The sequence below is a fragment of the Caretta caretta genome, chromosome 6 (genome assembly GCF_965140235.1).
Source record: "Caretta caretta isolate rCarCar2 chromosome 6, rCarCar1.hap1, whole genome shotgun sequence".
NCBI lineage: Eukaryota > Metazoa > Chordata > Testudines > Cheloniidae > Caretta > Caretta caretta.
Genome location: NC_134211.1, coordinates 32,835,690 through 32,848,045, shown reverse-complemented (window position 1 = coordinate 32,848,045; position 12,356 = coordinate 32,835,690). Strand labels below are relative to the sequence as shown.

General features: G+C 39.0%; 1 protein-coding gene across 5 annotated transcripts in view; it reads left to right on the top strand.

Moving 5' to 3' along the window:
- Nucleotides 1-12,356, top strand: part of DENND5A (DENN domain containing 5A) — a 109,125-nt gene that overhangs the window by 58,806 nt on the left and 37,963 nt on the right. For all 5 annotated transcript variants that reach the window (XM_048855657.2, XM_048855655.2, XM_048855656.2 and 2 more), the window contains 6 exons: nucleotides 347-664; nucleotides 3,004-3,219; nucleotides 4,076-4,310; nucleotides 5,008-5,158; nucleotides 5,844-5,937; nucleotides 9,514-9,645. In XM_048855657.2, coding sequence (XP_048711614.1) covers nucleotides 347-664; nucleotides 3,004-3,219; nucleotides 4,076-4,310; nucleotides 5,008-5,158; nucleotides 5,844-5,937; nucleotides 9,514-9,645 — 1,146 coding nt within the window. The remainder of the gene's footprint in view (nucleotides 1-346; nucleotides 665-3,003; nucleotides 3,220-4,075; nucleotides 4,311-5,007; nucleotides 5,159-5,843; nucleotides 5,938-9,513; nucleotides 9,646-12,356) is intronic.

Below are 12,356 nucleotides of genomic sequence, written 5' to 3'. Positions count from 1 at the left end.
GGAACTGGGACTATCGTAGTACGGAAGGGACAGCATTAATTCACGTGATTGGGATCAGTGCGTGAGCAGCCACTATGCAAAGCCACACATGAGTTAGTGTCCTCACTGGTGTGTCGCCAGGACTTCTCAGGGCACATACTATGGCCATCTCGTCAAAAGTTTGGGAAACCATGCCTTGCAGTGTGCTCTTAAGGCCAACAGATTCAGGCTGTGTTAACCCAAGGAGTGTATGTGGAGTAGAGGTACATTTAAGAGTCCATATACAATATGTAAAGTGTATCTTTATAAAACATTTAAATTCCATGTTTGAAGCTTAATGTTATGCTATCCTGACTTAATTTTGCAGGCTAACCTGTGTTTTGTGGACGTAGACAACCATTTCATTGAGCTTCCAGAGGATTTGCCCCAATTCCCGAATAAACTCGAATTCATTCAGGAAATCTCTGAGATCCTAATGGCATTTGGAATTCCACCTGAGGGAAACCTGCACTGTAGTGAAAGTGCCTCAAAGATGAAAAACCTCCGAGCATGTGACATAGTTTCTGATAAAAGAAATGGGAACATAGCAGGATCACCTTTAAATTCATATGAACTGCTAAAGGAAAATGAGACCATAGCAAGGCTTCAAGCACTTGTTAAAAGAACGGGTGTGAGCCTAGAAAAGGTAAGTTATGGAATTGCATATAATCCCTTTTGGGAGTTGTATTACAGAATTGCAGTATCTGCTGAGTGAGTGAAAGATTTACGGAGTGGTGGTCTGAATGCTTGGGCCTTACCCTCACTAGAAAAAAGTGTATTTTTAATACGTGTTTGCTAACCCATATTAACATCGTAGTATAGACAAAGGCAAGTTGTTGTGGTTTGGTCGAGGTTAATCCCTTGGCTCCACCTAGTGTTTATTTTTCTCTGTTGACATGTTAAAAATACTTGCTTTGCCTACACTAGGGTCTTAACTTATGTTAGATAATCAGTGTTTTAAAAACATACTTTTATTTTTCTTATGTAGACATGGCAAGAACTGGCATACAGTTATTTGTGGAGACTAATCTTAGCTTTCACATAAATTGGTGTGTTGGCATCTTTCTGTCTCAGTTTCTCCACCTGTTGAATGTGGAAAATAATGTGCCCGCCTCAGCGATGCTGTGAGGCTTTATTCATTAATGTTTGTAAAGTGTTTAGGGCCTGGTTTTCAGAGATACTGAGCACATATGGCTTTCTTTGTTCTCAGCTGTGGGTTCTCAGCACCTTTGAAAATTGGGCCCTACCTGCATAAGTGGGGTTATTGAAAGTTCTCCAAGGTTTGTTTTACATTTCTAATATGGAGGGAAGATTTTCTCAAAAAGGTTTGCTTGTTTGCCTTGGATGTTTGTTTGCCTTGCATGTTTAAATTGCTCCCCACAGACCTCCCCTTTTGTAAGGCTGATTCTTGCTTGTTTTGCCGAAGTTAGTGCTACAAGAGGGGAGATTAAATGAAGGAACTGACTTACTGCTGTAGGACTGCTCTAGGGAGTAGAGCTGCTTTAAGAAAAGAAAACTGTGTGAGGATAGTAAGGGTGAGCATTCAGTTACTAGATATGAGACTCTCTCAAATCAACTGTGTTTCTTTTAGGCTTTTCTTTTTGCATTGTTTTCTTTCTCTTCAGAGGGAAATTGGGAAGAAGCTTTTGTTTTGCTTATTGCATTGGAAAATAGTGGGGAGAAATACAGGTGTCTATCTCCTGTGAGTTTCTATGCACTCTGGCCTCTCTGCACTCTCCTCCATTTTAGATGAGAAAAGAGTTTCCAAACTCCCCTTTATTAACTTTCTGTAGAAATGTCTGTGATTGTGGATGTGGACAGGGCATAACTTTGTTAGGTTTTTGGTTTTTTTTAAACTGTTTGAGAAAAGAAAACTGCTCCTGAAGTAGCTATCCTTTAGTGCCTGGCTCTGAAGCTAGAAGTAATTTCAAAATTTGAAACTCTACCTGTCTAGGATAGAGTTGGAAAGAACTGTTGAATGTTGCAGCTGTCTGCACTGGAGAGAAGTCATTGTAGAATCCATGGGTACAGCTGGTTCTTGACTAAGGCCTTTGTACCAGGCACTGCAGCCAGCTAGTATAACCAATGTGGCTTAAAATGCATTGGTTAGCTGTTGTGTGTGGGTGCAAGTCATGAAGCATATGTGGAAAGCTCAAGATATTCCATCCAATTACTTTTTTTAGTGGCATGTCCCATAATTGAGGCAGGAGATATGAATATGCACCATTTTGGATATTTTACATAGTTAATTATGGCTGAGATTTTCATAGCTACCTAATGAACTGGACACCCAATTCCTGTTAAAATTAATAGGAACCGAACATCCAGATCCTCTGTGTAGCTTTGAAAACCTCAGTCCACGTCCTTTTTAAAATTACATTTTAAAGCATTGTTTTGGCTGTTTAGAGAAGTGTGTGGTTTTTAAATAAAGCTTGCCACTGAGGACTTCTGATCTTGGAAGAATGCCTACTCTACTTGGATAGCAACTTTCTTTTGATTATGCACATCGATATTAATATGAAGGTCAATACATAATGACTTGGAACAGTAATAAATATGGATTTATGATACACCTGAGAGAAAAGCATATTCACCTAGTGTGCCTGAATAGTAAAGTCTCTTGTGACCTCATAAACGTGTTGTTTTTTTGTTTGTTTAAGGACCAAAGAAAGTAAATGGTGTCTCTGTGTATTCTATATATTATCTATCTTTTAAAAAATGCCTATTTTTAGTGTCCTGAATATCCAGTTTATTATTGGAGCTATAATCTCTTATAGGAACAGTCTTTTCAGCTGAGTTATTAAATGCTGCTCTCTGTGATAGTGCTGTTTGGAACCTTGTGGGTTATAGGTTAGAATGTTGATTAGAGGAATGACAATTGGATAACAAACAGGGCCTGAATGTGGGCCTACATTCCCTGTTTACTTAAACCTCCCATAAAGGAAGGGACGCATTTGGTTCTAGTATGTTCCCTTACTCTCTCAGCTGGAAGTGCGAGAGGAGACCAGTAGCAACAAGGATCTCAAAGTTCAGTGCGACGAAGAAGAGTTCCGGGTTTATCAGCTGAACATTCAAATCCGAGAAGCTTTTGCCAACCGTTTTACGCAGATGTTCGCAGACTATGAAGTATTTGTCATTCAGCCAAGTCAGGACAAGGAGTCTTGGTTTACCAACAGGGAGCAGATGCAGAACTTCGATAAAGTAAGTTTGAAAAGAAGTGCAAAACTGAGTCATGTTTGTTTAAATAATTACTAATCAAACCTGAAAGTACAAGTTATCAGAGGTGGTCAGAAAATGGAGGTGGGGTGGAGAAGGAATGTTGTGAACATTTTAATTTCTTCTTTGAAACCTTCCAATCAATTGTAAAAGAGATGCATATTATTATACATATAGTGATATTTATATTTTAAGACATTCTAGTGCTTGTGGTAGAGAACAAAATTATGTAGATGACAATAGGCTCTCCCCCAACGTCCCTTCAGGCTCAGATCCCGAGAACCAGCCCATGCTACAGTGTCTGCACTGCTGTTTTTAGAGCCGTAGCATGAGACTGTGTCTGTCGACTTGGGCTCAAAGGCTCGCTGCTGTGGGCTGTGAAGACACACCTTCTGGGACTGATCCAACACCCACTGAAGTCAGTGAAAAGACTCCTGTTGACTTCAGTGCGCTTTGGATCTGACCATAAGTACATAATGTGTATATCGAGTGTTGTTTTTGCCACTGGGGGGAGCTTAGCTGAGCTAAAATTTCAAAATGTTGGGTTTTTCTAAAGTCCTTTATATTTTTTTGTTTATAAATGAAGTGCTAAAAATAGTTGATTGCCAGGCAAACTAAAAAGTTTGCATAGTATATTTTTCAAGATGGAGTTGGCATCCACAGTAAAATGAAATGTTGTCTGCAAAAAAAACAACCTCCCCCAAAAACAGAAGGCTTTGGATCTCTCTAAAACTCTTCAATATGTCCGTGGTTAGAAATACTTCCACTTTAACTATATACAGAACTATAGCAAGGCATTATATAGACTTTATATAAAGTCACTTGTCTATTTGTTCACTAGGCATCTTTCTTGTCGGACCAGCCTGAACCTTACTTGCCTTTTCTCTCAAGATTTCTGGAGACCCAGATGTTTGCGTCTTTTATCGACAATAAGATTATGTGCCATGACGAAGATGACAAAGACCCAATTTTGAGAGTGTTTGATTCTAGAGTAGATAAAATTAGACTGTTAAATGTTAGGACACCAACTCTGCGCACATCTATGTATCAAAAGTGCACTACCATTGATGAGGCAGGTAAGAGTAACAAGAACATTTCTTTCAGATGTAATAAGTTATAGCCGTTGTCACCAGCACCTTCAAAGTTAGACTACTTGTTCAAATAAGATATTTTACCAGCCATAACATGAATCTAAATGTCTTAGTGTTTCAAAAACAAATTAGAAGAGCTGGAAATTGAGGCTCTGGTGGAGAAATAAATTCTATACTGGAAAGGGCAGTGCAAGAATCTGAGACAGTGAGCTAACTCTGTGAGATATCTGTAAAAGGGAATTCCGCTCAGCTCTCCTCTTCACCTGCCTGAGGGTGGGACGTTCCAGATAAGATGAGCATCTTGCTGCCATTGGTAGCAGTCCTTGGATACAGTACAGACTTGTACATAAGCCTCTCTGTTCAGATATTGGTCAATATGGGGATTCCCCTATCCCCTTAAATTACAGATTTGGTGGGTTTGGTGGGTTTTTGTTTTTTTTAGTATATATGGTAACTTGAAAAAGGAAGGTTATCTGCAGTGCTTAAAGTGGTTTGAAAAGTGTGTGTGTGTGTAGAGGTGTCTGTCATAGTCTGGGAGAAGCAGCTTTGGTAAGGCAGTGCTTATAGTGCACCTCTCAGTGACCCAACTTGATTAAAACTTCTCCCCCACCCCTACACTTAGCGCACTGGTTATCTGTAAAGTTACATGCTTAAGAGATTTTTTTTTTTTTTAAACATTCAGAGAAAGCTATTGAATTAAGGCTTGTAAAAATAGATCACACTGCAATCCACCCACACTTATTAGATATGAAGATTGGACAAGGGAAGTATGAACTTGGGTTTTTCCCCAAGCTTCAGTCTGACGTACTCTCCATAGGACCAGCAAGCAACAAGTGAGTACACAAACTTTATTGTGCATTATGGAGTGGCACTGGATCTTGGTGAGATCTAAAGCATAAGACCAAATTTGTGATGTCAAAATGCAAATTTAAACACTTCTAAATGACACTTTAGAATGTGGTGGACTCTTAAGGATTCTTTTAGTAACAAAGTGAAGCAAGGAGGCCAGTATTGCAATGGGGACAGAGTTAAGGTTTTTGAGTGACTTTATTTGATACTGGTTAAAAGAGAGAGCCCTGTGCCAGAGGTCAGTTAAGAGGTAATGGCTTAAAATAATGGACCACCTTGTAAAAAGTGGGAGGAAAGAGGAAGAAGAGGATAGTAGCTGCAAAGGCGACTAAGAAGCCGAAAAGATGTGGAAACTAGAAACCAAGTGCACGAGATTGTGTTTTTGCTTTTTTTCCTAAGAACTATGGACAGATTTTCCAGACAGATTTTATTTTCAAACAGTACAGGCTCTCTGCTTACAAAGAGATGCTAAACAAGTCAAGTGTTACACAAGTGTGCTTGCAGCTAACCCGTGTTTGGCACTGGTTTTGGCTCATCTGTTGTCAGTGGGTGTTTTTTGTAATGTGGACAGGCCCTGTGACCAATCCAAGATGGAAACCTTTGCTCCTGCTTTTCGCTCCTCTTCAGCTGACTCTTGGTATCTAATGAATAATCTTGTTTGATCTGTAGATGGACAAAGAGAAATGCACCTGCGCAGTGGAGGCGGAAAGACAGACAAAAACAACACACAGAGCACCTGCGTCTTGACAATGATCAGAGAGAGGTGAAAGCTGTTCAGTAACTGTAGAATATGATTTTCATTACAGAAATCACACTGTCTTCCCTACAAAATGTCAAATCAGTTATTCCACAGTAAACCTCAGCTGTTCCTTACTCTGGCCTTTCAAAAATAAAGAGCAGATCCTCAGCTAGTGTAAAATGTCATAGATCCATTGACGTTAAAGGAGCTATGCCAGTCAGGATCTGTCTCAGGAGTGTGAAACCAATGGTAAAAAAGGTAACTAAGTTGCAGTGTTTAAATGTGCCAAAAGTCAGATACCAGTATGCAGGTAGACATGCGCTGTCTGATCTGAGTATTGGGCTGCGCTTGAAGGCTGAATTGTTCAAAGTGCTGATTTTCAGCTCTAAATCTACTATGGATCCTATATGCTTTGGGAGGATTCAAAATAGTTCCTTTTGTAAAAAGTGATGTTCCTTTGATAAGTATATGTCTGTGTTTTGAGGAGGGGGCCTGGCTAGAAAGAAAGAAAAACTCCATGAATCCCTATGTGAACCTTTTAAAGTGACATTAGTTGGGTCATATGATGCCAGCTACTTTGCAGTTACTTAAGCAAGAACAAAATGGTTGGTTAGTTCTCTGAACATCCATTGCACAAAAAATATAGTGGTTAAATGTAATATAAGAATCATTTTTCCAGTGTTCTGATTTCTTTTTAAAATATTTGAATGGATATGTGCTTATATATAAACAAAAAATAAAGCTTTGGGATACATTATTTTATGTTTGGGTGAAGAATCTTTTAACCTTGTTCTCTTTAAAGTTTATACCAAGATGCTTGCAGGAAATTTTTTTTAAATATATTTTCTTGTTCATTCATTCCATCATTATATGTGAACAATGATATAAAAGGTTGAACTGCACTTTCCATTGTAAACCCTATTTTCCAGGATTTTGTGACTTGGTTGTAAAAATTGTAGTTGGAGATAAAATTAGATGTCATCTCTTTTGTAACTATATTAAAAAAGAAAAAGGGGTTTGTGCACTTTGATTGTACAAATAAGGAACATTTACTTCTTTCACATGCTCTTTATGGTGCTGTGTCTCAGTAACATCTTCCATTTAGGAGAAGAAAGAGAAAGTGAGTAGTAGTTAGTCAATAATCTGACATTGTTTTTGACAAATATGGTGCTAGCAGGTGTGAACCGTTGAGGTATCGAAGTGAGCTGTAGCTCACGAAAGCTCATGCTCAAATAAATTGGTTAGTCTCTAAGGTGCCACAAGTACTCCTTTTCTTTTTACATGTAAATAGTCACTTTCCATTTTTCAGAAAGATTTTTTTTAACGAAAGCTGAATATACTTAGCAAATGGTTAATTATTGGAGAGCAGCTACCTTAGTATGTGAGGTAAATAATATATCTTATGAACCATATTGCAAAAATGTGTTCAGCAGATGGAGCTATTCTTGTCCGTAGGGTTAACTCATTTTAGATATTTATTTAGAGTGGTACCAAAATCTGTTGGTACCAAAATCTGTTTATCCACGGGGAACCCACATAATTCCAGATTTTCCCCATTAGTCTGTAACAGCTGTAAGGGAGTAATTTTGAGGGTTTTTGAGTGGAGAAGTGAAAATCCTTGTGGCTGGTAGGCAGGGATTGGTAAAAATAAAAATTAAATTGATGGTCTGAGGCAATTGTCTAGAACAGTGGTTCGCAAACTTGTTCCGCTGCTTGTGCAGGGAAAGCCCCTGGCGGGCTGGGCCAGTTTGTTTACCTGCCGTGTCTGTAGATTCAGCCGATCGCGGCTTTTACTGGCCACGGTTCACTGCTCCAGGCCAATGGGAGCTGCTGGAAGCAGCCCGGGCCGAGGGATGTACTGGCCACTGCTTCCAGCAGCTCCCATTGGTCAGGCACAGCGAACCGCGGCCACTGGGAGCCACGATCAGCCGAACCTGCAGACATGGCAGGTAAACAAACTGGCTCGGCCCGCCAGGGGCTTTCCCTGCACAAGGGGCAGAACAAGTCTGGGAACCACTGGTCTAGAAAGAAACTTTGAAGTTGAGATTTGACAACCATTAAGACTCTTGTGAAATTTTATCACAAGTATGCAGTAAAGGACATAGTTCATTTTAATTCTTTGTTTAATCTCATCACAATTATAGTGTTTAAATGCTTTATTTGCTCTTTCCTTTATATAAGCTTTCATTATTTACGGGTTTTATGTTGCATATTTATTTATTAGTCTGAGCTTTAAATGGCATTGAGTTCTGTCTTAATTGTTTTCTTTTCTGTTTTTGCATGCACGCTTTTATCATATCTGCTTACCGTACTTTTGCTTAACATGGGCTGTCTGATTGTTTGCTACAAACCTCTCCTGCCAGCATCTGGATTTTTCCTTGCCAGAGCTTCATTTGCAATTATATTTAGACTGGGACCAGCATGACTGGCTTTTCAGACCCTCTATAAAATCTGTGTCAGAGCTTTACCTGGTATGTCATATGTATAACATGACCTGTAGTCATGACGTCAAAGATGCATAGTTAAATATATGTACTTCATAGTTCTTTAGACTGTTTCAGAAGGCAGATAAAGCGTGGATTTTTTGGTTTTTTTTTTTTTTGGCAAAAGGTGAACACTTTATTCATTATGATGTAGCAAGAGTAGGATTTCAGTCAATCACAATCCAGAACAATCAAATGCTGCCCTCTCACAAGTGTCACTGAAATACATATTGATCCATCCATCAGAATGCAGCAACATTAGCAGCACAGATCTTTCATGAGTCAAGGAAATCATTTTTCCTCTAAAATGTTGATGGTTCTTTTTTAGATTTGTAATATTGGAGCCTATTCATAATAAACTGCTGCTTCAGTTATTGCACTCCTTCGCTTAGCTTCTGTCTTTAATCACCTGACAAAGCCATTTAGGGTATGTATGCATTGCAGTTAGATGCCCGCAGCTGGTCTGTGCCAGCTGGCTTGGACTCGGGCTAATGGGCTAATTAAGTGCCATGTAGATGTTCAGGCTCAGGCAGACTGTACTCTGGGACCCTCTCTCGGTGCAGCCCGAGCCAAAATGTCTACATTGCGGGTAAACAGCCCCTTAGCCCAAGCCAGCTGGCGCGGGCCAGCTGCAGGTGTCTGATTGCAGTAGAGACATACCTTTACTGTCACACTTGCTCCTCCAACAAAAGCGTCATTACTTACCTGCAAAATAATCACATTTGGAAGGACTGTTTCACTTTGACAGTAATATCAAGTATGTATAGCTATAATTACACGCCTTTTTTAGAGGAGAAAAAGGAAAGACTCTGTAGTAGTGGAGGGAGAAATGAAAACTCTATGCATCCAAACGGTTTTGTGTTTGTGTTAATCAAAGACTCAACTGCATGCTGATGCTAGCTGGACAGTTTATATGGGATCTTAACTCAGTTAAATAATACAGTAAATCTCTTTATCCTTTTTAAAGGAGCATTGTTTTGAAAGATGGTGTGATCTTTTTCCCTTCTGGGCATGGGGGCAGCAAAGACAGATTGTTTGACACTGTGATTCGTAGCTACTGTGTACCATTTTGTCACTCTTGTTTTTGGGTACATTTGTTTTTTCTATCTTTGTACAGAAGTATATCCAAGAAGCCAGGAATCTGGGCAGCACCATTCGTCAGCCTAAGCTGTCTAACCTCTCTCCATCGGTAATTGCACAAACAAACTGGAAATTTGTTGAAGGCTTACTGAAGGAATGCCGAAATAAGGTAACGTAGAGAACATGACTTCTCATCCCCACACCTTGCTGGGCTATAGTTAGTAAAACTAAACTCACCTTTTATACACACACGCGCACACCCTCAGATGTATGCATAATCTGAAACTGGTCTACACTGTCTCTTTTGGGGATTGTATGTCCCTTTAATAAATAAATGGATGTGGTTTAGATATCCTGGAAAGATTGGAGACTTTTCCTGTTTGGAGACGTTAAAATGAAGTGAGTTAACGAACTGCAGAAAACACCTTTTTCCTAAGAAATCTGGTCCCAGTTTGTAGAATTATTTTGACTGATATATTTGAGTAAACATCATTAAAGTTGCTTTGCTGTTTCATATAACATTAAAGAGAATAACTCTTCCATAAACTCTTATTTAAATTCTTCCCTGAAGTCAACAGAGTTAATTTGGACTATCATGTATAATGCCTGGTAAAATCTATACATTTTCGTTATTCTTACTTACAAAAACTGAAATTGTGAATATGTAGGCACTCCAGATAATCTGTCTCTGTGCTTTGTTCTTTGTAGACCTTCACTTGGTATAAACTGGCATATCTCCATTGAAATAAATGGAAATACATTAATTTACACCAGCTGAGGATATGGCCCTTTGATTTTAACTCTTCCATTATGGGAGTAAGGCGCCATTGGATGTGAAAAGTTTGCAAGTAATAGAGATGTTGTTAGAGTGTCCGGGAAAGAGGGGGGAAATGTATGAGATGCTTATGACTGTTGGCATGAGATACTTGCAACATTTCAGATGAGTCCATTAATTAGCTCTCCTTAGACATGGATGAATTAGAAAGATGCTTAAGAATAGCAGCAAAAATTATGAAAAATGATCTACGGTAAGAGATTAGGAGAAATGGATACATCCATAGAGAAAAGATGACATAGGAAGCATATGGTAAATGTCAGTGCTTGGGAGGTCATAACATAAAAAGGGTGAGGACTTTTCTGAAGGTGGTTAAGGACAGTGTATAAAGAAGTGATAGTTTGAAACTAAAAATAGAAAATGTAATTTGGTTTATTAGGAATGATTTTTAGCTGCTGTTGCATTGTTTGTATGTGCCCTGTGAATAATAGCAGTGAGGTCAATTAGACAATGAAATAACTTGCACTGGGCATACTGAGAGGATAACCTGGCAATACCAGGTCACTGACGAACCATTTTCAGAGAGGTTCAAAAACAGACTATGGTAGATAAAACAGATTAATGTAATATACTGTTACATCAAATGGATTAGATACCTCGAGCTGAAAAGTGATGCCTAGCTTCTAGGATGTGACAGGATTACAGTAGTTCCCAAGGTCAGTTTGAAGCAGGTAATGAAAATTAAAGCATGGCTTTACTCTGCAAAGTGACTGTGTAAAAATGGCACTTCTCTTTTATTCAGTAGATCTGTTCCTTTCGAATATTTGGTTATCCGATTTTTTTTAACTGCACTGGATTCTATTTTATCTTTTGCATCATCAACATACTTATTAAGAGCCAGATTGTGGACTCTCAGTCATGAATAAAAATTTAGTTAATTACTGTGCTCATTTAGTCTATTACACAGTCTGTTGAAATCGATCGAAAAGCTCTCACTGATTTCAGTAGGTTTTGGATCAGGCCTGTTCTTCCACTGACTGCAATGGGACTATATGCAGCTTATGGTACTGCTCTTCATGATAGACTGCTCCTAAATTCCATTCATTTACACCTGTGTAAACCCTTGGAAGGAAAGAGTTGCCTAAATAACGCTGAGGACATAAGTCAAAGACCATGGCGTTGCCCAGGTGTAAATGAGGGCCTAATTTGGTCTGCAGAACTTGATTACTTGAAAAGGTGCATGAGCTAGAGAAGAGACAACTAGAGTCTCAGATCTCTGGACAAGTTTTTCGTAGGAGGTATTTTCAAAAGCACTTATTAAAACTCACTGACTTTCAAAGTGGATTTTCAGGGGCGCTTGTGTAACTAAGAGACTTATGTACTTTTGAAAATCCCACTCTCAATATTTTTATGATTGAACGGAGAACATTTGATACATGAATCACTGAGAGGCAATAAATATGGATGCTTATATTTTATAAATGCATATAAAATACTTAGCTTTTATCATCTCTAGCTCTCACTCAAAGCACTGTCAAACCTGGCTAAATTATTATCTCTACTTTATAGATAGGCAGATTGAGGAAGTGAAAAATTTAAGTGACATTCCCACAGTCTCACTAAATCTATGACAGATCTAGAAATAGAAACCAGGAGAGCTGGGTTCTAATGTTCTATCCACAAGGCTACACAATGTTTGGCATATACGTATTCTAAAGTGCAGCCTCTCATATAACTGTTCTAGCCTATTGCAGTGAATAAATTATCCATTGCAAGGACTGTCTCATTATTTATAACTGTCATAGAACCCAGCACAGGGGCCCTGATCCTGACTGGCGACTTCGGAAGCTACCATAGTTCAAACGTTTAATAATAAACCTGTTTAAAAACCTGTTCATGAGGACAACTTCATATAGATATTGTTAGAATGGTAAAGTAAACCTGTTACAAGAATACATCTTTTCTGTGATGTGGCTGCCACCTGGCTGGATGAATGTGAGTTGTCTTCATCTGCTCGTGCCTCTATCCCTGCATTCACAGACAGCAGGTTCATTCTGACCTCTCCCCACCACTGCTGTCTCAGACGGAACTGCCGTTATCAGTCC